Source organism: Heloderma suspectum, chromosome 13 (assembly GCF_057233095.1).
Source record: "Heloderma suspectum isolate Gila_16-S chromosome 13, 16-S_ref, whole genome shotgun sequence".
Lineage (NCBI taxonomy): Eukaryota > Metazoa > Chordata > Lepidosauria > Squamata > Helodermatidae > Heloderma > Heloderma suspectum.
The window spans coordinates 11,765,272-11,791,158 of NC_139470.1; the positions used below are offsets into that span (position 1 = coordinate 11,765,272).

The window sequence follows — 25,887 nt, forward strand, 5'->3', positions numbered from 1 at the left end:
CAGAAGTTGGCATTTTGAGAATATCAGGTTTTTTAATTATTATAGTGGGGGAAATGTAAGCATTTGTGTATGGGGGGTGGGCAGTTTTAGGCTCAAAGCATGTACTGAACCACTCTGCTATGGCCCGTCCCCTTAAGGAAGCTTTCCCCAGCCACCAGAAATTTGGACTCCCATCAGCCCTAGCCAGCATGGCCAGTGGTCCAGGATGATTGGAATTGTCTAGAACGTTTGAAGGGACCCATGTTGGAGAAGGCTGCCTTAAAGCAAGGGTGGGCAGTCCTCCAGATGTTTTGGTCTGCAGTTTCCATCAGCCCTAGCCAGCAAGGCCAATGGTGAGGGATTGTGGGAGTTGTAGCCCAAATATCTGGAAGGACACAAGTTGCCCACCCCTGACTCAACATTTTTATCTTGTCTTGCCATCCATTCTTGGGCCCCACACACACACACACGTGTACACACATGCAACCTGGGGAAAAATAAGTGTATAATTAGACAGGTAAATATTTTCATAATTAACTTGAATGTTCACAGAATCTTAAGGGTATGCACAATGTTCCCCGTAGGAAAAATGAGGATAGGTAAAGTTGTTTAAGAAGGGAAGGTGGAAGGGAATTCCACCTTGGATGCTTAGTGAAAATATGTGTTCGAAATCTTTTGAATTGTACATTGCCATATCACTACAGTTTTTAAATAGTGATCATCATGCTTTGTATTGACAAGTACGCCACAGTGGGGGGGTCAGGGTGAGTTCTGTGGCTTTCCTCTTGTGTATCCTCTCTCCCACTTTTAATGTTAATCATTCTCAGGGCTTTGACTCCAATGAAACCTACTACCAGACAAGTTTAGAGGGGTATTAAGAATTTTTAGACAAGTAAGGATGCAAACTACACATGTTTAGACAGAAAAAAGGCTTACTACTCCCAGCATTCCCCATCCATCATGGCTGCCTAGAGAACGCTAGGAATTCTAGGACTTCTTTCTGTCTAAACATGCATAGGATTGCTCCCTAAGCAGGCATTTGACACCAGAATTTCTGGCACGATAATGAAGTCTCCTAGAATCCAGTTATAGGGGGATTATTTTCAGTATTCTGCACATATCTTGTATTATTGACCAAGAATTTGAAAATTACAACTGTGGGCAATAAAGCAATTGTGGCAATTTACTCTTTTATTCTAAGCAACTTTGTGGATCAGTGGAATCCGAGGAAATGAAGGGCAATTGTCCTCTATTGCTGAACATGATTGTTAGAACCCTAACCACACTATGATTAAAGTTGGATCATTAAACAATTATTTTTTTCAAGCTGCTACTCCAGCCAGCTGTCTTATGACTAGTGGACCAACTTGAAAGAATTTTGTGCAGATCAATACTCATAAAGTCTTTTAAAGTATCTCACTGACATACCTCAGTGGGTGGGCCAATTTTAGTCCCATTTTATTTCATTTGTAGTTTTCCAACAATCTCGGAATGTTCTGGATGCAAGGAGGATAGCTTAAAACACTCTTCCGTGTCAAAATTATGTGTTGTGTTTTACAACATATCTAGATTTCAGTTTGATGTTAAGATAGCTCACAATATTCTAAATGGTACAGTCTTATATTTAGCTCATCTTTTCAAATGACACCCATAGAATCAGTAGTATGTATTTGCTTTCTGTAATTTGATTTCATGAATTACTGGTTGCAACTGTGGCATACCTAGTCACTTCTTTAATCTACAGCTCCTGTTAGTTATTGTATGTTAATTTTCATTTTTGGCAGTCCCTATGCCTTAGGTGGCAGGGTCTATTTTCTTTTCTTTTTTCCAGTATTCTACTAATATAGAAAACAGAGAGACTTCCAATGTGTCTTTTTGGTAAATGACATCTTGGGATAGCTCAGCCAAAATATCATAAATTCTTTGCCATCAGGGAGAAGTAAACATCATCTTAGCAAGATTGTAATGCTTATGGGATTTATTGCTAGAAAATCTGTATTGCAGGCCAGTGCTTCACAATAATGAAGACAGAGCTATATCCAAAACCCAAGCTTTTCGGTGATGGAAAATTAAATTTTCAATCAAACCTTTGTAATCTTATGTAAGTGTAGTGGCGTAGAAATTGAAGTACAAATCAGGAAGTCCCTGACTTGAATCTTCCCTCTACCATGAAAGATCTAGATGGCCTTAGGTAAGTATAATGGTAATACTTACCTACCATATAGGGTCATTGGTTGGATTACAAAAATACAGTGTGCATGAAGTACTTTGAACACTGGCACACTCTAAAGTGCTGTAAAGATGCTAATTATTACTAGCATAGGTATTGCCTTTTATCCTAGCTGAAGGAGACTTTAAGGGGAAAATAGCTCTACTTAAGGCTAGTAAATTTTCTTATTAAATTTGCTTCTTGTAAGTCCTTGAAGTTGTAAAGACCAATCATAATAAAAACATTGAAGTCCATGCAGCGTATGTTCAGTAAATTAAGGCTGCAGCACAATACACAATAGCCTTGGGATGAGCCCCACTGATAAAGTGGGCTTACTTCTGAGTAAGCATGGACAGGATTCATTTGTCTCATGTAGGCTGTTCAAATGAAATCCTTTTTTCTTTTTTTTTTAATCTTTCTCTCCTGTTTCTCTTGTATTCACCAAAAACCAGATTTCTTTTTCTTTCTGAAGAACAGAAATTATTCATGAACTACCTCGGAGTTATAGTTCTCAGAGTTTGAGGGCTATGTATGTTTTTGTCTGACATTAAGTAGCAAAGCATAGCAGGGGGTAGAAGATACACTTTCCTTTAGAACCTTTCTGAGGCTTCTGTCTCATAACTGCAGTTAGTGCACCTGTCCAGGTGTGTTCTTTCTAGGATTTGTCCTAAGGACCAACTGGAGGTAGTCTTCAGGCTCACACACACACACACACACACACACCCTCTCCGCAATTGAATAACTAAACCAGAGACAGCTCAGAGTCATCTTCCCTGACCCTGGGAAGCGAAGCTCTCCTTAATCTCTCAGGATCAGAAGAGTTCCCATGTTCAAATAAACCGGAAGTCTCCTTGTTTTGGTTAGTTATTTGGGAGCCAGTGTGATGAAGTCATTAGAGTGTTGGTCAAGGACTGGAAAACCTGGATTCTAGTCCCCGCTCAGACACGATACTCACTGGGTGACTTTGGACCAGTCACTGTCTCTCAGCATAACCTACTTCTCAGGGTTGTTATGATGGACAGGAGGAGGCTCCTTGGAGGAATATTGGTTATATTTATATCCTACCTTGGACCCTTTGGAGGAAAGGGGGGATACAAATGAAACAAATACATAATCAATTGACTATATCTAAAAAGTGGTTTACAGCATAAAGTGGTTAGAATGCAACACTTCCACAGTTTCAACATTTAAAAACAGAAAATACAAAGTGTCTTGGCTAAAAACATTGAATATTGAAAAATAAAATCTTCAGTAAAAACACTTAAAATCAGAGCACTAACAGTCAACAAACTTGACTGTTAGTTATTGTGTTTCTCCCTGTGTTGGGAGGGCAGGAGGAGAGTATGTGAGCCAAACACCCATTTCCAGTTTCCTCTTGGGTCGAGATCATGTCTGGATTGGCCCTGTGTTCGGTATCAGATGAGGAAGTGTGCAACCTAAGTGCCCAGCTATACGTATCTGTGTTTGTTTTCTGTTTATATAGTGCATCTGTATCCTGCTTTTTTGACTGATATCCTCAAAGCAGCTTACAATATTAATAAAATAGACTGAACACATTAAAAGCCATATACTTAAATAAAACCTAACAGCATAACAGCCAAGCAGGCATCTAATGTTGTTTTTGCCTGCCTGCCTGCCTCCCTCCCTCTTCTGGATTTCTTCCCACAGGGCAGTTTGCGGTAGGTGGCCACGTGGTGAGGAAGGGCACAGTTTAGCTGGAGCAGGTGCACGTGCCTGATGCCATCTTCACCTTCCCTCCCAATATAGCTAAGGCGAGTCGACTATTGTAGCTCCCCTTCCCTTTATCAAACAAAACCTGGGAAACATGTTTTTCACAGGGTGCTGAGAAGAGTTCCTTAAGGAGGTGCCCAATGCCCTCGCAGAACTATAGCTATTAAGTTAGAAGAAGCTGTGACAGTATAGACATGCCCCGTTTGCCCTATACTCCACAATTGACCTACCCACACAGAGCTAGCCATGATCCATTGAAGGCAAATTATTGTTTCTATTTTGAAAATTGAAGCAAAACTATATAATGTTTATGCTTCTGTTGGACCTTTGCCCACTTGGTTTCCTTTGTTTGTTCCTTTTTTTCCTGGATTTTAGGAGCTTGTAAGTGTGAACGTCTGAAACTCTTTCATCCTCCTGCTTTTTCTGACTTAAAACTGGCTAGGCTAGCCTTAACAAGCAGGAATTCTTAGAAATTGCCTTCTATTGAAGTGTAGACTGAGAGGATAGGATGTTACCTCTGTACTTGGCCTCTTGAGTCATAGGGTTCTCTGTTCTTTGTCTGCATTGCCTTTGTCCCCTGTGGCAAGATCAGAGGAGGATATATGCTGTTGGAAAAACTCCTGAGAACTTTTTCTCCCTACCAAAGGAGGTGCTTTCTAACTGTTTTCAATCCTTCGCTGTTCTTGAAGTTTCCCTACTGTTGGCCTCTGCTCTTGATACATCCCGTACACATTTTTGGTTGTTTTGTAGAATTCTGGGGAAGTGTTCGGTGTTTCATTGTAAGAAACACAAGTGGGACCTGTAACAAAACGCTGCAGCGTGGAATGTCCCTGCTCAATGTGTGAGCCAACCTACCAGCCAACCATGCCTTCTTTCAGGATATTCCATTCCATCCCTGCCCTCAGACATTCAGCATTCTGTGACCAGAATTCGGTTTATTTCTTGAACCTTTCCTAAAGATTTTTTTTCTACATCTGCAAACACAAGCATGCCAATACCTCCCTCTTGTTTTTCGGTAGCCCTGTTTTGACTGCATAGCTGTCATAACTCAGCACCTGAGTTCCCTATTATATATGGTAAAGAGTAACTGAAGCAGTCCCTTTTAGAGGAACACAATTCTCAAGAGCCCGGAGGAAGCTTCCAAGTCTCACAGAAGCCATCTACAAGCAAAGGAAACGGGGGGCACTATTGTATTGCTTGGGAGGGGCTACCTAAGAAAAGACATGAGAGGGAAAACCGAGTGGTACTTGGTAGATGTTTGGGATTTTCTGGTATTGAAATTGCATTACACCTTCCAGGAATTAAGTGATAAATCAGCCGAATCAATAATTCTAAGAGTAGTTGCCCACCTTTGCTCCCCTGGTGCCATTTTCCTCTTCTTGTAACCTTTCGTTAGGAGAGACAAATGCCAGCTCTGCATGCAGCCTCTATGGCTAATATCTATATTTATTACAAAGTTGAGATATCTGGGTTGAAACACCACCTTCGCCCATGCTAAAAGGTTATTTGCCTTTTAATGGGGAAGGCAGTGACTACATGCAACCCCATGGCTAAGTTCTGGGTTATAAATGCAACATTGTCCTATAAAGACTACAGTTGTTGCTGTATACTCACACTCTTTCTTCCTCTCTCTCCCTCTCTCTGATGGGCCACTATCTCTTTAACACTGAAGAGCTGTCTATTTACAAATCCGCTCCAATACTTCCAAAGTACAAGCGAAGTATACAAGGCCGTCAGTTCTCGCTTTAGTTCTCAGCCCAAGCAGGCGAAAAGCTATGGGGCATAGCACGAACCCACAGCATGCTTTAAGATGCCTAAGAGGATGGGACTCCATGGTAGAAGCAAAAGGCTTGCAGGAAAAAAGAGTGCTGCCGTATTGCCCTCATGTATGAGGTATGGTGTGCATAGCCTCCCATTTTGCATTGAAAGGAGAACTCTGGGGGAGAGGGCAGAAGATTTGACATTTGCTCCCTGACTCAATGATTGCACAAATGGGTAGAGAGGAAAGAAAGCTTTGTCTCTCAGAGAAACTGTTCCCAAATCTCTGAGGTTACCTTTTCTCACACTTTTAAAGAGGGAGTGCACCTTGAGAAAAGAGGCAGAACTCTAGGCAGGGGAACATGGCTGTGAGAAGTGGCTGCGTAGCACTTCTGCACCCACTGGCCAGGGGCTTGTCTTAACTCCCCAGCCTGAAAGACACGCCAAGTAACTGTTCTGGAAACACCTTAAGTATTCAACTCCTTTTTTAGTTCCTATGAATCAAGGCTTCAGCAATGTTCCGTGCCAATGCTAAAAATAACTGGAATTGTATGTAAATGAGACTGCTTTGTTTTTAAATCTTTCCTAATAGCTTTTGTTTTGTTTTTTTAATAGCACTGTTCATGGTTATTAATGAGCACATGGAAATGCAAATGTAAAGCTAGACAATGAATATCTTTAATTGCTCCCAAACAACAATACTTGTAATTAAATTGGTTGATGTGAATGACGTGATAAATTGTATATTATTAGGCACCAACAAATTTCAAGGTCTCCCCACCCCCACTGCCCCCCACTGACTTTTCTTCCATTTGAGAGCTTATTCCTTGATCAGCTGATTCAGCAGTGCCTGCAGTTTGATCTTTCTGGTTCCCTCTCTGCTTTTTACTGGAAGACACATGATGTATGTGACACAGTTAAGGACTTGCAAGAGACAAAGCTGCATCTTGATGGAGGCTTAAGTGAACTTACGATTATGAAGGAGTCGAGTCCTTGTTCTCAAAGGTGGGAATGGCTTTGAAAATTGAGATAAAGCCGCCCACTTCATCTTAGCAGAGGTGACAATGCAAAATCGACCCACGCCTAGGGTTTGCGGGTGTGAAATCATTATATTTGGAACCACGTTTCAGGTAGGGGGGAGTGTGATACGTGAACAGACAATTGTTGAGCTACATGATGACAAGAAATCTACCATGTGTGTTCGTCTATTGGATCTTGTTCAGAGACTTCTGCTCAATGTGTCTAAGCTTCAATTTGAGCCCTGTTCTGAGGTAGTATAGTCTTAGGCTTGCTATACTTCTGAAACATGTATTTGCAGGAGGGGTCATTGGGAGATGGCAGGACCAAAGAAGACAGCTTTACTTGTCTATAGTAGTTGCTTTCCTCAAATAGAAGTTTCTGGTAGTTGGGGGGGGGGCATGGAAGGATGGGCTTCAGAGTGTTAGGAGTTTTTGAGGGCACAGTCAATAACGAGTTTCCTTCTCCACTGCAAAATAAGAGGTTATACACTGCACGTTGCGCTACATGACTGTGCTGAAGGGGAAAAGGTCATTTCTCTTTTTTTCCATCAGGCTTTTTGCTTCTACCATAGAGCCCCATCCTCCCAGGCAACTTATAGCTTCTACGTTATATTTTGGGAACTGTGCAAAGTTGTACTTTGGAACAGGTTTGCCAAAGGCCATTCATTCAACATTAAGGGACATTAGGCTGTGGACGGCAGGTGAGAAAGAGTGACCTGGTTCGCACAAAATGAGAAGCCACCGTGGGTGAACTTCCCTGTGGGGCTTCTCATTGTGGGGACCACCATTTTGAATATTGGAGCTGTGGTAGGGGCACACCGCAGCTTATTGTTACATGTGAACCTGGTGAGGGTGGGTTGTTGGAGTGGTTGATACACCACCCAGCATTCATGGGCTGCTTTAGGGTTGTGGGTGGCTTTTTAACCACCCCAATAACACACTCTTGCCAGGTTCACACTGAATGACGAGCTACAGCATGCCCCTGCTGCAGCTCAGATATTCAAAATGGCGGTCACCACAGCAACAAGAAGCCCCGCAGGAGAATTTGCCCATGGTGGCTTCTCATTATGTGTAAACCGGGCCAGAATGTGAGCATGTGCCAAGAGCTGCAGTCTTGCTATGGTGATGTTAGGTTGAGCACAGAACCTTGTTGAGAGGCCACTTTGAGAAGCTGGCCAAGAAAGTTGGCCTACCAGTGTTGCTTCATAATGGTGGTCTTGTTACTGCCCACAGGTCTCTCTTTATTGCAGGCTGTGCATTTCCTTCAGTCCTCCTACACTTTGAGGGGGTACACTGCTGTGTTAGGAATTGATCCTGCCCCAGAACAAGGGTTTTTGCTTGCAGGAATTTTGACCCCTTTCAACCCAACAAATCTTAAGATGCCAACAGCAGTAACATGATAGCTCTTTTTATACTATGGTAAAGTTTATACCATCCAAACTTTAGTGGCTTCTGTATTGTCAACTTTTTCCCTTGTATTTTCTAATACAGTAATGGTCTGTCATAATAAACCTGATTTGCTACAGGTTTATAAATGTTAGTAAGCACTTACCCAGCTTTACATCTGAGGCTTTAGCTTGCAGTTTCCATTCACCGTATATCAACAAGGGAGGTCGATAACTAGACCACAGTAATGGTTTCTGCCATAATAGGAATTGGAGCAAAGCCTGCATTCCTCATAAAGGGGGAATAATTGACATTCAGAGGGGGAGGATTGATTAAATAAATGCCTCTAAGAGCTTGTGAGATATCCATTTTCTGACTCTTCTGTTCAAAAATACCTCTTGGAACACATTTGCTCAGAGTTCTTTGAGTTGATGTATGGGGCAGCCTTGGACCTATCCAGAAGTGATCAGGCAATCCAATAATTCCTTGCTTTATATTATCCTATCTTCAGTGTATGCTTTTCATTTCATAAGATAGCTTTCAGTTTATCCTTACTGCTAGAAGTCTTGACAACAATGGCTGCTGAATCCTTGTTCCTCATCTAAGAAACCACGTGTTGGGGGGTTTTGCTTTGCCAGCATCTGTGCAGGTTCCTGACTTTCAGCCTGACCATGCCTCTATTTTTTTTGTAATTTTCTCTATTGCTTCTACCACAAATGTAAGGAACTCCCAGTTTCTCTATAGGTGTTGTTTCAGGGTCCTTTCTGTTGTCATAGAGGTATGAGTAATGTATCTAATTAAAGCAGAATGCATGCAGATTTGCACGCACGCACACACACGAAATAGCACTTAGCAATATCACCAAAACTGATTGTTAAAAATAAATAAAAAGTAGTGCTCCAGCCACTGGCAGGTGGAGAACTTGGTAACGGCAACTTGGTAACGGCAACTCAGCCTTCCATGCGAGAGTTCCATGCCACAGAAGTAATGAATGCTACGTTCCCTTGCAGTCTTACCTTATCTCCCTTTGCCTTCTCTGTTCATCCAGCACTGGAAAATGAAAAGTTTGGGATAGGTGGGTAAGGTCAAAGTGATTACTTTTGCCCCTAGCATTTGAGATGCAAGTGTGCCTGAAGGGAATTATAGGGAAAGATGGGGTGTGAGGGAAGATAGTGTTGACAGAGGCAAACATTGCGCACATGGGGTGGTCTTATATTTGCTTACACGGTGGCTCTCCACTCTTGGCAGAACCCATTCATAGGTAGTGGTCGGCGTGCACCTGATCTCCACAAGTTCTGCCAAATGCGGATTTGCACGGATATTCAGAAAGTCCAGTTCTGCATGTAGTACCCTCTATAGCTTTCCGCAAGCTCAAAGCTTCTGAACAAGCCTGTTTAAAGCAACCTTCATCGGGATGGGATCCACCCAGACAAGCTCTAATGCATGCAAGATAGCAATAAGTAGAAGATCTCTTCCAAGCAATAGTTGGAATTAATCTCATGAAAGCTGTAGCAAACTGTCTAGCTAATTGTCTGTATAGTTTAAAAGCCCATTCCGTCTTCCCCCTCGGATGTTAAGGTTAGTATTACAAAAAAAAATGTCAGTATTCTTCTTGGGCTTCATCTGGTTTCTGCACATGGTGTTTCCCTTCACTTTATACCTTCCTCCAACTCACCCAATGTGCTAACAGAATACATTTCACAGCCGTGTGTGTGGGAAGATGCAGAACTGGAACGCTGCTCATCAGATTTTGCAGTGATCAAGCACTGCCTGAAGAAAAGCTAGCATTGTTTGTGTTTGAACTGTGCCAAATATTTTTATGCCTCCAAACAAAATATTGATTCCCCTGACATGGCTGATAAAAATGTTTTTGTGCTCTAGTTTCTGACATTTTAAGGACTTATTGCCTGTAGCTCTGTTTCCAACACAAAATAGTTGGGTTTTTTTGCTGTAGTTGCATTTTTGTCATCGGTGGGCTTTTTCTGCCTCTCCCCAGTATAAAGCTAAACAATTTTATATACTAGAAGCTGAACCCACTACTTTAAGAAGACAGCCGTAATTTTTTTTCAGGCTGCTTTATTTCCAAATTATTACTGATGAGTGTAATCTGAACTCTTTCTAAAGTTAATACCGAAGAAGGCTGGCAAAGATTTAGGAAGGAGTGATATGAAATGCTGTGTAGGTAGGGAAAGTTCTTGCTTCAAGCACAAGTTGAAAGACTTTGGGGCTGTTCACACAACATGCTAACTCACACTCGGTGGTTGAGTGTGGGTTATTTTGAACTGTGGGTCGTTCGTTGAACCATGGGTTAGCATGTTGTCTGAACGTGTTAGCTGAACGCAGCCAGGGTGGCTTGTTAACCATACAGTATGGCTTATTTTCTTGAACCTTGAGAGGTCATGATTTGTTGTGGAGTTGTTCAGGGTAGTTAACAAGCCACACTACATGGTTAGCAAGCCACCCTGGTTGCATTCAGACAACACGATAACCCACCCTGTGGAAAACGTGCTGTGTTCAGACAACACGATAACCCACGGTCAACAAACAACCCACACTCAACCACTGAGTTTGGGTTAGCGTGTTGTGTGAACAGTTCCTCAGTTACAAGAATGTACCAACCATAAAAAGTGCTGGGATTCGACTTTGCCTGGGAGTCCCACCCTTGAATCTGGAAAGCCTCCCCCAATCTCAGAAGGTGGGGAACAAGAATGACATTTTTGAGAGAGTGACACCATCTTCTGTATTGCTTGCCACATTTTAGGGCTGAGCTCTGTCATTGAGAGAGGTTCTGTGTCTGAGCCCTCAATATAACCACCCCCACCCCAATAGGGAATTTGCTTTGCATCAAATGGACAGTCATATCTTAGTGGTAGAAAACATGTTTTGCGTGCAAAAGTCCTCAGGTTCAATTGCCAGCATCTTCCAGATAGGGCTGGGAAAGACTTCTGTCTAAAGCCTGGAGAGCTGCTACACCTGGAGAGTGTAGATAGTTTTGCTATAAGGCAGATCCCTGTGTTCCTACAAGGTTGTCCAAGGTCAGTAAACTCCTTCAGTCTTCCATCTCCAAACAGCGCCTCCAGTTCTACGAGCACAGTTGTGGAACTGGCTGTCATTCAGCTATTTATGATTTTTAAAAAGCAAAATGAACATCTGTAAGATTCCATTCTTGTGAAGTTACATAAATATATTTCTGTTGACTCTGGTAGTAATTTGTCTTAACACTGAGCCATTGTGGGTTATTCTATGCTTATTTTCCTATTTGATGAAACATTGTATGATGGTGTTTTTCCTGTAGATAGAAAAAGAAAAGTGTTCAGTGAACTTGGTCTCTGCTTTGTGGGGTGGCTTTCTTCCATATCACTACTGTATGGCATCAGTTCCTAGGAAGCAGAGGGTTTTCCATCTTGCCTGTAGAAGTTTAGCATAGTACATGTTCTTAAATCCGTTTTGGAATCAAATGAAGCTTTGGCCTCACCATAGGGCCGAATTTCTCTGCCGGTATCTGAAGATCAAATTAAACAGATATTTGCAAGGCAACCAAATTGTGAGTTGTACGAAAACTGAACCATTCTAAGGGATGCTTTGCATTCCAAGGCATTTCTACAGATTTCTGTTTTTAGACAACTGTTCAGTCAAGGCTAATATCCACAGGTGGCAGAAATAATGCAAAGTGTCCTTGTGTCTCCTGTTCTTACTTTTTTCCTCAGAAGTTGTTTTAATCCACTCTCTGCCCTAATGTGTCTCTTGTGCGATTCAATCTACACTCCAGCAAACGTTTTGGCATTTTAATGAGAGCTTTTCTGCTCCCTGTTGAGATGTCACAGCACTGGGGACCCATTTTGATTTTTATCCTAGCCTTCCTTGAGATTCAGCTGTGAAACCTCAGAAAATGCCGTTCCAAATAGGGGTCAATTTTTCTGTTCCTTTGATACATCGAATATCTCTACTGCTTTATCTCGGCTTCCCATTTCTGTGGTCTTCCGCCCTTTCAAGTTTCCAATATCTCACTCCATTTTCAGGGCTGTTCTGTTTGACCAGTTTCTTCTTCTTTGTTTCTGTTTCCTCTTTTTTTCCCCCAGATAAGACTTTTTTCTTGCAGTAACAGTATCTGAAGGGACTCTGCAGTGTATATAGTACTGATGCTACTGCTTCAAGAGTAGTAATAAAAATCAAGTTGTAGTTAATAAATTCATACTCAGATACTTACGCTCTCAATTTCACATAGCTTTTCACTTTTCCCATAGTGACTGGTTATACCATGAAAATAAATTCTGTACAGTACTTTACTACATTTCAGGATTGGTTTGTTAGTTATATCCCACCACCACCCTCTCAAAAAAGGCATATATAACATTAGCTAGGATCCAAAGAACTACACAGTAAGGTCCATATGCCCAGGGGGACTTTGGACTTGTGTTTGACATGGTATAAGGTTCTAGCATGTGTTTTCAAGAAATATAAAATAAAAATTACTGGATATGCACAATCTCTTGGGCATTCTGAAAGTAGTTCTTTGGATCCCAGCCACTGTCTTTCAAATGAATGTAAGAACATATTAACTCATACAATTTATGTAGATTCAATAACCTTTCTGTTTAAAATGATTTCACTGACATTTTCCTTGAAGAGTAATTGACTGTGACACTTGACTCAAGTTTAGTGTAGAATCCATTTTCCTTTGTTTTGGGACAACCACTCGCTTTTAAAACAGTATTCTTTCTCCAACTTTTAGAAATCATTGTACAGGAACATTCACAAGACCCAGATGCACAGAATTTTACTGAATTCCAGATGCATCATGGCTTTTAAAACTAAGAGTGTGATAGTAATATTACTAATAGTATTACTAATAGTAATACTAATAGTAATATAGCCTGGCCTGATATGAAAGGCTGTGATCCAGAGGGCTATTTTAAGTATACTTAAGGTTGTGGCCAAGTTCACACACAACACTAAGCCATGATGTGATTTCTTGAAATCTGGGTTGCTGTTGTGTCTGAACCTATCCGTGCAGCCAATCCATGATTTGTTCACCAACAGCAACCCAGAAAGAGAACTCACTGTTTATTGTTGGGTTGTGAACTCTGGCTTGTTTAAACCATGGCTTGTCCTGATATCTGAACCCAGAACCATGGGTTATCCCTGGCATGTTTGCATTGCTGTCCACCCTGAAACAGAAGGGCTTGGCAAGAGCAGCCAGAAAATGAAACTACTTTGAAGGCTGGAATAATGGATGGGGGACAAACAAACCAGAAGTAAGAAAAATAAGCCAAGTTTTCTCATCTGTAAGACAATCCATAGCTAAAACAACAAACCATTGTTAACATAAACCATGGGTTAGTTTTATGTGTGAATGCAGCTTGTATGTGTGCCTAGTGGACTTCTTGACTACTACTTGAACAGTAAGCCAGTTGTCATGTAATATTAGAAATTACTTTTGAAATGCTGTGACATGTGGAACTAGTGGTGCAAGGTTTGGGGATTTTTTTAGTCCTGGCACAGGGTTGCAGTTACTGTAAACACATAGACCTGGTTCATACAATTTAAAGAAGTCACGGTGACTTGATTTAATCACTGGCGTGTGCTGGGCGCTATTTCCCTAATTACCAGCCCAGGCACAGCTTCTTATGTCATCCAAACCTGAGCAGCATAGCTTGTTTGAGGGGGAAAACAACCCTCAAAGCACCCACTGGCTGTTGTAGGGTTATTTGTGGGTTGTTTCCCCCTCAAACAAATGAAGCTGCCTGGGTTTGGACCATGTCATTAGGGAAATGGGGCCTGGCACATGCCAGGGATTAAAACAAGTCACCGTGACTTATTTAAGTGATTGTGGCTTTTCTGACCGTCAAGTAGCACCCTGATTTATGTACCTCTCTCCCAAGGGAAATCTATTCAGCACCTAATCCGCCATCTCTAGATTCCAGGCAGTGGCTGCCCTTTTAACCTTTTAGATGAGGGCTTGTATATTTGCATTCTGTGGGCACTTGGTACTGTCTCTTCTACTTTGGCGTCAGGGTTTTGTCCACTGCTACTGGGCTTGCTAATGTCGTATTTTTCTTCTGAAAATCCACTTGTGAGCCTTGTCGGATACTGTTGTTATGGTTGAAAAGCAGCATGGGGTGTTTTTTTGGGGGGGGGGGTTGCTTTTATCAATTCTATTTCTTACCATACATTTACAATCTATAGTTTTCAGTCATGAAAAGGGAAAATGAGAGGGGGAAATAATACAGTCATAAACAACACATTCCTTCCTTCCTGCACTAAATTTTAGAGGTACAATTAGTATTAGGAACTATATTCAATTGAAAATGCACATTTCAGCTCTCAATACATATCAGTTCAAAGTGAATTGCCTATCCTTATAACCCCTTTAATGGCAGCATAGAAATATTTTAAATACATAAATTTTATCTCTCATTATTTGTGTTTATTTTCCGTTGGTTGCAAGCTAATGTTATATGTGTTTTTATTTACTGTTTGACGTTGGTTTAGGATTCTGGCTTGTTCCAGTCCTGGTAACCATTATTTCCCAGTTTTGACATGACAGAAAAGTATGGCTGACAGACTGAAAGAACTGGGCGTGTTTAGCCCAGAGAAGAGAAGACTGAGGGGAGACACGATAGCGCCCTTCAAGTATCTGAAAGGTTGTCACAGAGAGGAAGGCCAGTATCTCTCCTCGATCATCCCAGAGTGCAGGACACAGAATCATTGGCTCAAGTTACAGAAAGCCAGATTCCAGCTGAACATCAGGAAAAACGTCCTGAGTGTTAGAGCAATACGACCATGGAACCAATTACCTAGGGAGGTAGTGGGCTGTCCCACACTGGAGGCATTCAAGATGAGGCTGGACAGCCACCTGTCAGATGCTTTGACTTGGATTCCTGCACTGAGCAAGGGATTGGACTCAGTGGTCTTATAGGCCCCTCCCAACCCTACTATTCTATAATTCTATGGCTAATTAACCCAGGAAGTGTTAACTCATGATGTGCCAAGGAGGGAAGAGGCTGCCTGAGGATGCGGTGCACTGGCGGAAGGCTCATGTATCTCTGCTTAATAAGCCGAGATACATAAATCCAGACCAGGCCATCTTGGGTATTCAAAAGCACTTGTTGGTTTTAAAATAATAGTAAAAGATCTTGACAGTGGCTCTTTGCTGTAAGGATAATATTAATGGCAGCAATTCAAGTCGCTAGATAAACATTGGCAAAAGCACATGGAGCATCCATTAAATGCTCATAAGACAGTGATGTCTTTTTGTGTGTGTGCGCACATTTGTGATTTTTAACCCTTCTCTGCAAGGCGCACTTTGAACTTTTTGTTAATATAGCGATGTACTAAAATAACCTCTTAAAAGGCAGCTAAATTTAGAAGTGTTCAATACATCCAGCAGTTACCATCCACTCTTACAGTTTTATGGAACACAATTTCTTATTGATCCTGTACTTTAGAGGTTGTGCAGAGCTTGAAGGCACAGCAATGGGAGGAATTTCAGCATAGTCCTGAAGTAATTCTAGGGCACAGCTAGAGTAACTGAAATTACATATCTGCTCTGAAGTTCCACTGTTGACAGCCCTAGGAATTTTCACATCCAAAGGGAGTTAGCAGTTTTTCAAATGTTGCAGAAATGTTTGCATGTCTATTGAACATAAAGCTTGCCTTCTAAGACATTGACAAGCAGCTTCCCAGCCTCTTTTCCCAGTTGACTTTGGAGAGAATTCCGCATTCATGAATTCTCTGAATATTAAAGCTAGTCCCCGATATTCTCTTACACTCTTATCAAAACCAAGAAACAGTTTTCCTTGTTCCAGAAGCCCTTTATTTCTTGCTCTTTGTATCTGTTTTCCTGTGCTTTAAAACCCATTAAAAATCATGAATTATGCCCCGTTTCTGGTTTAATGGAAATAACACACTGTACATCAGCCTTCCCCAACCTGGTGCCCTCCAGTTACGTTGGACTGGAGTTGACCGGATTTCCCAGCCAGCATAGCCATTACAGCTCAACACATCTGGGGACTATCTGAATAGGAAAGGCCATTCTGTATGATGGGCATTTTTTGTAGTTTTTGTCCCCCATGTCATCCCGTCCCCTGTCCCCCCGGGTCTGGTTTGCTCACTGGAGAGGTGAGGTAACATGTTCTAAATAAATGAAATGAAATACATCTTGTACAAGAGTAGCTTACCATAGCAGATCACCTGATGTCCATCCGTTTCCAAGATTTCCAGCAATGCCTGTTTTGATACAGGTGTGCAGGAAAGGGGTGGCATACAGCTGCCACATCTTCCTCTTCCCTCTGTCTTAAGCATTATTGATCTCCCCAACTGATATACTGCCCTTTTCTTGCAAGATATGCATTAAGCTTCCTTGGATATTCTTACCACTCCAGCAGCATAAATTGGACTTCTCTGCTAGCAAATACAACATTCTCTTCCACAATAAATGTGTGGGCTGCATGAGCAACCAACAGTTCACAATTGACCCCTGGAAAATGTGTCTATTTTGTTTGGAAGATCTGTAATGAAATTGTAGTCAGAGTATTTTGAGCAAGGGGAAGGGAATCCTGATGTTTAAGGTAATATCAATAATGCTGTTGTGTGTAAGATAGATTATCATGCACCTTCAAACCATGCCCTGGGTTACAGGTATTAGATATAAATGCAAAAGAAAAATTGTACAAGAATGTAACAGTCTACTGAAAATAGTTGCATCCTGTGTAATTATTCTGTTATGAAACTGCTGTCTTAATTCTCTATTTTGTTTGTCAACACCATATGTTCTTTTCAAGTCTTCTCAATTGTAGTGTTCTGCTCTTAGCACTTGTGTGCAATTTTTACTTTTTCTGTTTGCTAGGAGCTTCCTGTAAACCAGACATCATGAGACAGGGGTCTACTTGCATTTAATTCACATATTAATGCTGTAAAGTCTTTATGGCCCTTGAAATCAAAAGACCCTAAAGCAATTTACTACTGTGGATTTTTAGTAAATACGGCTGGAAAAAGCCATTGTCAGTTAACACTCAGAGGTGTGTCATCATATGTGAAATTGACTTCCAGTTCACGTCATGAATTGCCTTGACTTAATCACAGTCAAACTGGGAGGGAATAAAACTAGAAAACCATTTCTGATTGGCTTTCTTAAGTTATTCTAAACCTTCCCATATAAAATAGTACAAAAATAAGGCTGGCAGAGCAGAGCTCATAGCAGGGTGCACAGGATTTCTCCATTACCTTTAAATAGCAGCGAGGGACAAACGGAGTGTTTCAAATGAGCAGGACAGAGCCGTGGAGCTTGAATGCACCAAGACACGAAATGGCAAACTGCAAATTTCTTGGTACATTATGCTATGTCTAATTCACAACAGCTCAGGGGAACTAGGCAACTTTTTGTTTTAAGTATACAACTAAAAATATAAAGTGAATACAACAAATTCATGTTATCATACAGATACTCCTGGCAGGGAAATCTTACTGGCTGCGACTCTTGAGTTTACACTCTGTGGGGAACTAGGTTTTGGTGCAACATGTGTGAAATGTGTGATCAGTCATTCATTCATAATGTATGAAATACCTTTTCGATTAGTTATTAGTTTCAAGACGGTTATGGTCGGACTACCATTTTTAAGTCCCTTGGTTAAATTCCTGTTAGGGTTCTTGAATCGAATTTAATATTTATACACAAATTCTTTCATTTTTGTGATTTTGTGAGTCATTTTGTGAGTGATTTTGTGAGTGATTGTGAGTCATTTTGTGAGTGATTTTGTGAGTCATTCATTCATAATGTATGAAATACCTTTTAGATTAGTTATTAGTTTCAAGACGGTTATGGTCGGACTACCATTTTTAAGTCCCTTGGTTAAATTCCTGTTAGGGTTCTTGAATCTAATTTAATATTTATACACAAATTCTTTCATTTTTGTGATTTTTGTAGCTGTCGTGGTCTGAAGTAGTAATATGTGTAACCTTATTGGTTTCACTGAACATTAACTCTCTGTATGTGGAGATAGAGGGGAAGGGCTGTGACTCAGTGGTAGGGCACAAGCTTTGCATGCAAAAGATCCAAAGTCCAACGCCTGGCATTTCCGAGTAGGCCTGGGAAAGACCCTAGTCTGAAATCCTGGAGAACCGCTGTCAGTCAGTGTAGAAAATACTGAGCTAGTTGGACCAACAGTCTGACTCAGAATAAGGCAGCTTCGTAAGCACTCTACTTTCCCAACAGATATATAAACTGTGTATTGTTTTCCAGTCATGAAGTGAGTCCAACTCTTAATGATATTAATTTTTCTGTCAAAATTATTGTTTAACTTTTTCCTAGCTAAACAAATGTTCAAAAATGTACTAAATTTTAAACTCCCCAAGTTCAGTTTTATGCTTATACGCCGTCTGAATGTGAGCAGTGTCTGAAAACCTAATTTTGAAGTCGGGGAAAAGATTGGCATGGGCTTCTGAAGATGAAACCCTTTATGTGACTTGGGAATTGCTGCTGAATATTTTTGCCGTGATTGTGAAAATTAGAAAGTCATCTGGTGTCTTGCTGGATGGGAGAAAGTGTCTCATCAAAACCAGCATGTAAAATAGAGATGATTCCTTTTTATTGGGTCAGCTCTTGCTCTGAGCAAGATTGTCCAAGCTTCCTAAGCGTTAGACAGCTTCTACAGATAAATGGTGTTGCATTTGAGCCCCTTGTTAGAAAAAGAGGGAAAGGAGAAGTATCCAAACACAAAAGAGAACAAGTTGCTTTAGTCATGAAGAGGGAAATTCAGCAGATACTACTTCTCATTTCTGCCTGTCAAGCTACTACAATCCCTTCTTTTGTAGAACTCAAAAGGTGCAATCCTATCTAGACAGGCGGCTACCTTTGAACTCGGAGGCAACCACCTATCCAAAGCAGGGCAGGAGAAGCAGGGAGGGGATCATTCCCTCCGCACGTCTTCTGCCCTGCTTTTTCTGCTAGACAGCTGATTGCAACTGTCTAGCCACAGGAGCACGGCGCGAAGAAGGAGGCTGCTGTATGACACACTGGATGTGTCGTGCAGGCAGCTACGATCTTCCCGCCCCGGAACGCTCCCAGCCACACACCTTTCCAGCCCTTCCACGCACCTCTTGCAAGCATGGAGGATGGGGCTGTTCCGCACTGCCTCCGAGGCAGTGCAGAAGTGGGGGAAGGTCGGTTTTCCGGAAACCGACCTCGGAGCACGGGCTCCAAGGTCGGTTCCTAGAAAACAGCATATCCTATGGTCATCTAGCCACTGCCTAGCAGCTACAGGATTGCTCCCTTAAAGTCCTTTCCTTCTAGTCAGCTCTTACAAACAAGGAAAAAGATGGACATATCAAGTAAAAAGTTAAAAGTGGGCCCCATGTTGTCGGATGGGGTTAAGGGCAGGCCTCAGCTCTGAAAGAGTTGAAGACTACTCTACTGCATAATAGCGGGGCAGTGCAGTGTCTCCATCGTTCTGTCTGCCATGCTTGTATGGAAGCTAGATATTCAAAAGCGCTGGAACTGACATTACTCCCCAGGTTCCTTATGTAAGTTAGCTTCTGTTTTCTGGTCCCCCTGGGCATCTTATACTTTGTTTCTTGCAGCCATTACATCAAGCTGGGCCAGCATGCACAGGTGAATGTGAGAAGGGTGGGGAGATCTCAGGGAATGATTTTTGTACCCTGTTGTAAAGGGTTTGTGATACATTAATTAGCAGTTGGGAGCCTTGTTGACTGATGCTTCTAATAAACAAAGTTTTTATTAACAGAAATATCGGCAAGGCACATTTTCTAACAAGGGATGCAAACATGTCACCAGTAAGGCCTGACTTAGGTCAGAGTATGGTCCACTTATGAGTTCCAGCTTCCAGTTGATGCTTAAGCACTCTCCATCTGGATACTTTTTGATGTTTGGGGTTAGAAATGGGAAGCTAAATGTAATAGGGTACGTTGCTAGTGGCAAAGCTCCCTTCTGTACCGGTCATAGCAATGTGATGGATCAAATTGTTTAAGGCTGACTTGAGGTTGACTCATTGAACATGGGACTACAGCATCTTTCATGATGGACTGATTTCATGGTCTGATTTCCTCAGCTAATGGATTTTGTAAATATGCACAATGTATTGTCCACATCCATTCTCAAAACAGCCACAGACAAATAAATCATTAATGTTCCCTTTTTACAGATGGGAGACGGAGACTGATAGTTTACTAAAGGCCATCAAGTGACTCCAGAGGGGGGTGATGGGCTTTTAACCCAGACTTCCCCAGGAGTAATTTTAACACTCTGTGTACATGTGAACCCAGCGCTAACACCTGGCTGACTTCCTTTCAGACGGTCAGTAACATGCCGTGTGCTCTGTTGACGGGCATCAGGACATTGCCAACATCGGAAGCCAAGATGCCTGAAAGGCCTTCAAGCAAAAGCAGAGATCTTCCCAGAGAGGAGGAGAAGGAAAAGAAGAAAAAGAAGCACAAGAAAAGATCCAGGTCAAGATCTCGGTCACCTCCTTCCAAGTATCACTCATCGTCTAAGTCCAGGTCTCGATCACATTCAAAAGCCAAACATTCGCTTCCCACTGCCTATAGAACTGTCCGTCATTCCAGGTGAGCTTGGTAAAGGGATACTTTCATTATATGCTCTTCTCTGCTCATTGTCCTTCTCTTCAGAGGCTCTTTCCTTCTGGGGCTGTTTTGCGCCCCTGGCCAAGCAGTAATACAGAGATTATACACACCTTATTTTACAGGGTTGTGGTAAAGATCACTGAAATAATGTGAAGTTCTGCCAAGCACTTAAGACTTTTTAAAAAATGGGCATAGTATAGCCATAGCTCAATGGCAATTGTTGCTTCTATTTTCCAGCAGTACAACTCAACTTGGTTTTGTTTTTATAAGGGATTTATGATGGTTAGCCTTTGGTTAAGAATATTGAGGTGGGAGGAGAGGAGGAAGAATGAAAGAAGAACTGAAATGAAAACTTTACCTTGATTTGTTTAAACAACCATTAGGACTGGCTTACCTCCAGAAGATTAATAGAGGTTGGAGTAGACTGTGTTTGAAAGCTAGCAGATTAATTTAGAGCACTGCTGGAATAAATGGAACAGTGCACATCTTGCACAAAGTGATATCCAGAGCCCTTCTAGGAGCAGGCTGCTTCTCCTTTTCTCCGCATTGAGTTACCAGACCAGACTTTCAAAAGCAGAGGCTGTCTTGTTCTCAAAAATAAACGCTGTGAGGGAATGAGAGGCTCTTTGGAACAAGTGGCATTGTTTGCATAACACAAGGACAGCAAAGCTTTGTGTGTTCCTGTTAATACTGGCATAGCTTCACCACTATGTGGTCCCTGAATTACCCACTAAGAATAGCCAGAAGGCACATGATGCAGCAAACTAGTGGAAGCAAAGGATTAGTTAAGGATCTGGTTGGTACCTGGTTGGGAGACTACCTGGGAACCTTCATGTGCACCACCTTGAGCTTCATCATGGAAGAAGTGTGGGGTAGAAAGAAATGAAACATTCAGTTTATTTGTATATGTTAGGAAAGGATCACGGCTCAGTGATACAGCTTCGTGATACAAAACATACAGAAGGTCTCAGGTTTGATACCTGACATCTCCAAGTAAAAGGATTTGGTAGCAGATGATGCGGAAAAACCTCTGCTGGAGAGCCACTGCTAGTCAGTGGACAGCTCTGGGCTAAATGGACAAATAATCCAATATGGCAGCTTCCTATGTTCCTATATTAGCAGGTACATCACCCTTCCCTAATGGGTATCCTCCAAATGTGTGGGACTTCAGCTCCCACCAGCCCCAGCCAGCATGGCCAACAGTTTTGGCCAAGAGTGCTTGGAGTTGTAGTCCCAAATATCTGGAGGGCACCAGGTTGGGGAAGGCCGATATATAGGTTTATTTTATTTATTTACAGCATTTATGTACCTCTCCATATCTAAACAGATTCTGGAGTGGTGACAGGTTTAGAGGGCTTTTGGCAGTATATAGTCCCTCGGACCAAATATGGCTTCACCTTGGAAATCTGACAGTCCTAACTGGACTTCCAACCATCTTCACTGTCCTTTTTAAAGGATCTGGGCCTCCCGTTTGTAGACAGAAGTATGACAATATGACCAGAGTATACTAATAGGCTGGAAGCAAAGAGAGCAGACAGAAGAATGGCTGGTAGTCACAAAGAACTTGCACAGGACAGGGGATAAGTCACCTAGAACCTGTGTGTGATCTCTTGATATGGTCTTTGGACTAATTCAATGCATTCTACTCTAATCCCATGTGGAGCTGCTAACTGTGAAATTAGAAAAGCCTGACCCTAAAAGGGCTCTTGACCCCAATCTCTAAAACCAAATTTCTAAAGTACCACGCTGCAAATCAGGCCCAGCTTATATCATGCAGCACATACATACACCCTTCCAAGTTGAGATGGTGGGGATTTGGGATTATCATTATAATATTTTCCCATAGAGATTTTCACTGCATAGTAAAATTGGTTCTGGGCCACATATTTTTACTTACTTACTTATGTATTTCATTTGTATACTGCCCAGTACCCGAACATATCTGAATTACAGGATACATATGACCCAGCCTATGACACAGAGCAGACTACATATGTTTCTGTATGTTAATATCTTAAAGAAACAATTTCCTATGCCAAAGGAATAGCCATTCCTGTGCCTTAAAGAAACAGATTCCATTAATCACATTCTGATTATTGTAGCTCTGTGAGTAGAAAATTCATTGCCACTTAATACAGTTCCATATCTTTTATCAACTTCCTACACTAGTCCTAGCCCTTCCCTATTGGCTCATGCCCCAATGGAGGAGCTGTATTAGGTACATACAGGAGGAAAATATAAATTTGGGAGCCCTTTTTTATCCAAGTTCAGCCCTCGAATCCTGTATTCCCCAGTAGGCCTCAAAGCCTCATGACAAACATTGACATAAAGAGGTAATTAACAGTGCAATGATTTAGTAGCCATGAAAAGTCAGTGATGGGAGGGATTAATGTGTGGTGTTCTAGTTGAGAAGTTTCAAATTTCACAGTTGAGTACCAGTAAATACAAATAAGGACCATATTAATAGGGAGGGTGTGAATTCTCTTTGTTTTCTGCAAAATAAATTGGTGGGGTGGGGGTGGTGTTGCATATTAGAGAGGAGGAGAGAAGAGGTTCAAAAAGTGATTACACAGTGGGTGATTTAATGGTTATGCATTTAGATTTTAAAGCTGAAATCCTCAAGCCACCTATTCTGAAAGTCCCATTTACAATAAGGTCTCCTCCAGAGTAGGTGATATGTGGAATATTTGACTGTTCCAAATAAATGGGGGCATGGATTGTAAGGCTTTAAGTTTGCATTTCAGTTGAGCCAAAAATTTCATTTCACATTAATCACTTTCCTTATGTACTTCAGTAATAGATTATTTGCAAAGCCACCTACTCTGTTTACCCAGCTAACGAACTGTGTATAGTAATTAGCTGAGAAAGGCTTCATTAAAGGATTTAGGTTTTAAGATTAGTTGATAGGCATAGGTAAACTTAACATGCTGATTGTCTCAATTTCAAAGAGTCAAACTAGGCTAGGCCTCAAAATGGTTTTCCCTTGTTGGGTTGTCAAAAATGGGCGTCCCACGTCACTTCAAAATCCATTCATTTCCCTTGGAGGCAACAGTTTTTCACATAGATGCCTCTCCTTACAATGTAAGACAATGTGCAAAACCTTTCAACATAATGGAACTTTAAACGGAACCCATTTAGCATCATGATGGGTATTAATGTGGTTTAATAGAGTTCAAGGCCTTATGAATATCACATGTGGTCTCAGATGATAATCCGCAGGCTTTATCATGTTAAAAAGTAGGCCTTTTATTACTTCAAAGCTAATAGCAATGGTCCCTTCCCAATTTAAGACAATAGTATTTTAAAGAAACAAAAATAGTCGAAGCTGCTTTTTGAAAATATATATATACACAGTACTCATAAATACTTTAAGCTAATGCTTTTTCTTTTCCTTATTGTCTGGACTCTTGTAGGCCGAAACAGTTCTAAGCACGCTTCGTTTAATATTTAGCTGTGGTTAAGGGTCTTGAGGCCTTTCAGGGGCCCTACGTAACTTCCCAAAGTAGCCCATTTTAAAAATTCTGAATATGAAGTGTGTGCCTCCATATCACAGACTCCCAGAATCCACAGGGACATTGAGCGTGGCGCCGTGGCTGAGCAGCCCATCAGTGGGAGCAGCAGCAGCGTACGGGAATTGTCTGGCAGCCTCAACAGCGCAAAGATATGACTGCCGGAGCTCTTTAGAGGGAAATCCTGGTAAAACGTCAAGGTGTCTGACTGACCTCCAACTTCTTTAATCTCTTTTATTTATTCACAGTATTGTTTCTGTTATTATCATCTTCATCTTTCTGTATTAGATCTGGGAAAGATCTGATTTCCGAGGGAAGCTGCAGTCACTGGGCAATTTAGCACATAACGGGTTTTTGTGTGTGTGTGGGTGGAAATTTCCCCACCACCTGTCTTTCATTTCAGCATAGCTCACTTTTTTCATAGCTCAGGCCAGGCATGAGCGAGTATACGCAAAGGTATCGACAGAAAAATCACTTAGCTCAAAAGGTTGTCTCTTGGGGGGAGGGGGGTATATTTTGTCACTGCTGGAGCATACTTTGGAGTTGCGCCTGTGCTTAAAGGTTCAAGATAATGTAATTATCAAAGCTACAGTGCATATCCCTAATTTAGACGCAGCAGAGGAGATGAGGGAAAACTTTGGCATGGCTCTAAAGTTTGAACACTCCTCTCTGAAACTATTAATCCTAGCTTTGATATTAATGTTTCGCAGATTTTTAGATGTTGTCACAACTCCAGATGTGTCTTTTCTTTTTTCTTTTTAAGGAAATGTGAGAAATGGCCTCTAGCAAAAAGCATTCTGGGGTTGACAGGTGGGGAAGGGGGAAGGACTAGGTTTGATTTCCAGTAAGTTAAGCATCTGTCATCAACTAATACAAGAAAGGTAAACTTGAAAGTACAACCAAAATGAATAGGCCATACTATTCCTGAAAGAAACCAAGGTAGTTGTATGAACGAGTCTAGTAAAGGGAGGCATTCCCTCCCCTCCCCCCCAACTGTGTGTACTCTGTGCTGGAGGGTAAATGTATATTATTAGTGTATGCATTCCTAACTCTTGGGCTGTTGGTCACTGTTAGCAGGTTGAAAGGCTGGGCTAAAGTCAACACTTCCTGCAGCATCATAAGCAGATTTTTAGTGTTGTCAGTTCCCTGTGGGAGTCTTAAGTTTCCAAACAAATGGTTCAACTCAGATTATTTCTCTTCTCTCCTTGTATACTCCGGCTCACCTGGCCACCACCCTCCATCATCGTACAGCAGTTTTCTATTGTGCTGCTTATGTTATAAAATAGAATGGCCAATTTGGAAGAATAGTAACTTCGATGCCCAATTTGTGCCGAATTGGCAGCATATTTATTTATTTCATTTCTATACCGCCCAATAGCCGAAGCTCTCTGGGTGGTTTGTGCTCGTGCTTTATCTTTTAAAAAATATATGAAATGATCTTAAAATGTGTGCTGCTTTGGAATCAAAAGAATCGGAACACAAAACATTTGTGTGTATATGGTCGAGGAATCTCTCAGGAAGCTGACAATACCTCCAGTGAACGATGCGCCTTGCTTGTTAATTTTTTCTTTTAAGTATGTGTGGTGTAATGGACTCACATTTTTGAATGAGGCTTGAAGACAACAAGTATCCATTGAAATCTGGTAATGAAGCCAAGGCCAGTTCCTTCCCTCTCAAGATTAAGAGCTTTTCTCCCATC

The 25,887-nt window shown here is 41.5% G+C and overlaps 1 protein-coding gene across 7 annotated transcripts in view; it reads left to right on the forward strand.

Moving 5' to 3' along the window:
- Positions 1-25,887, forward strand: part of SFSWAP (splicing factor SWAP) — a 109,570-nt gene that overhangs the window by 61,620 nt on the left and 22,063 nt on the right. For 3 of the 7 annotated variants that reach the window (XM_084819691.1, XM_084819695.1, XM_084819694.1), the window contains 2 exons: positions 20,390-20,661; positions 24,233-24,388. In XM_084819691.1, coding sequence (XP_084675817.1) covers positions 20,390-20,661; positions 24,233-24,388 — 428 coding nt within the window. Of the gene's footprint in view, positions 1-20,389; positions 20,662-24,092; positions 24,389-25,887 lie in introns of all 7 variants that reach the window. The other 4 variants (XM_084819692.1, XM_084819696.1, XR_014785725.1 and 1 more) reach the window with 3 other exon arrangements.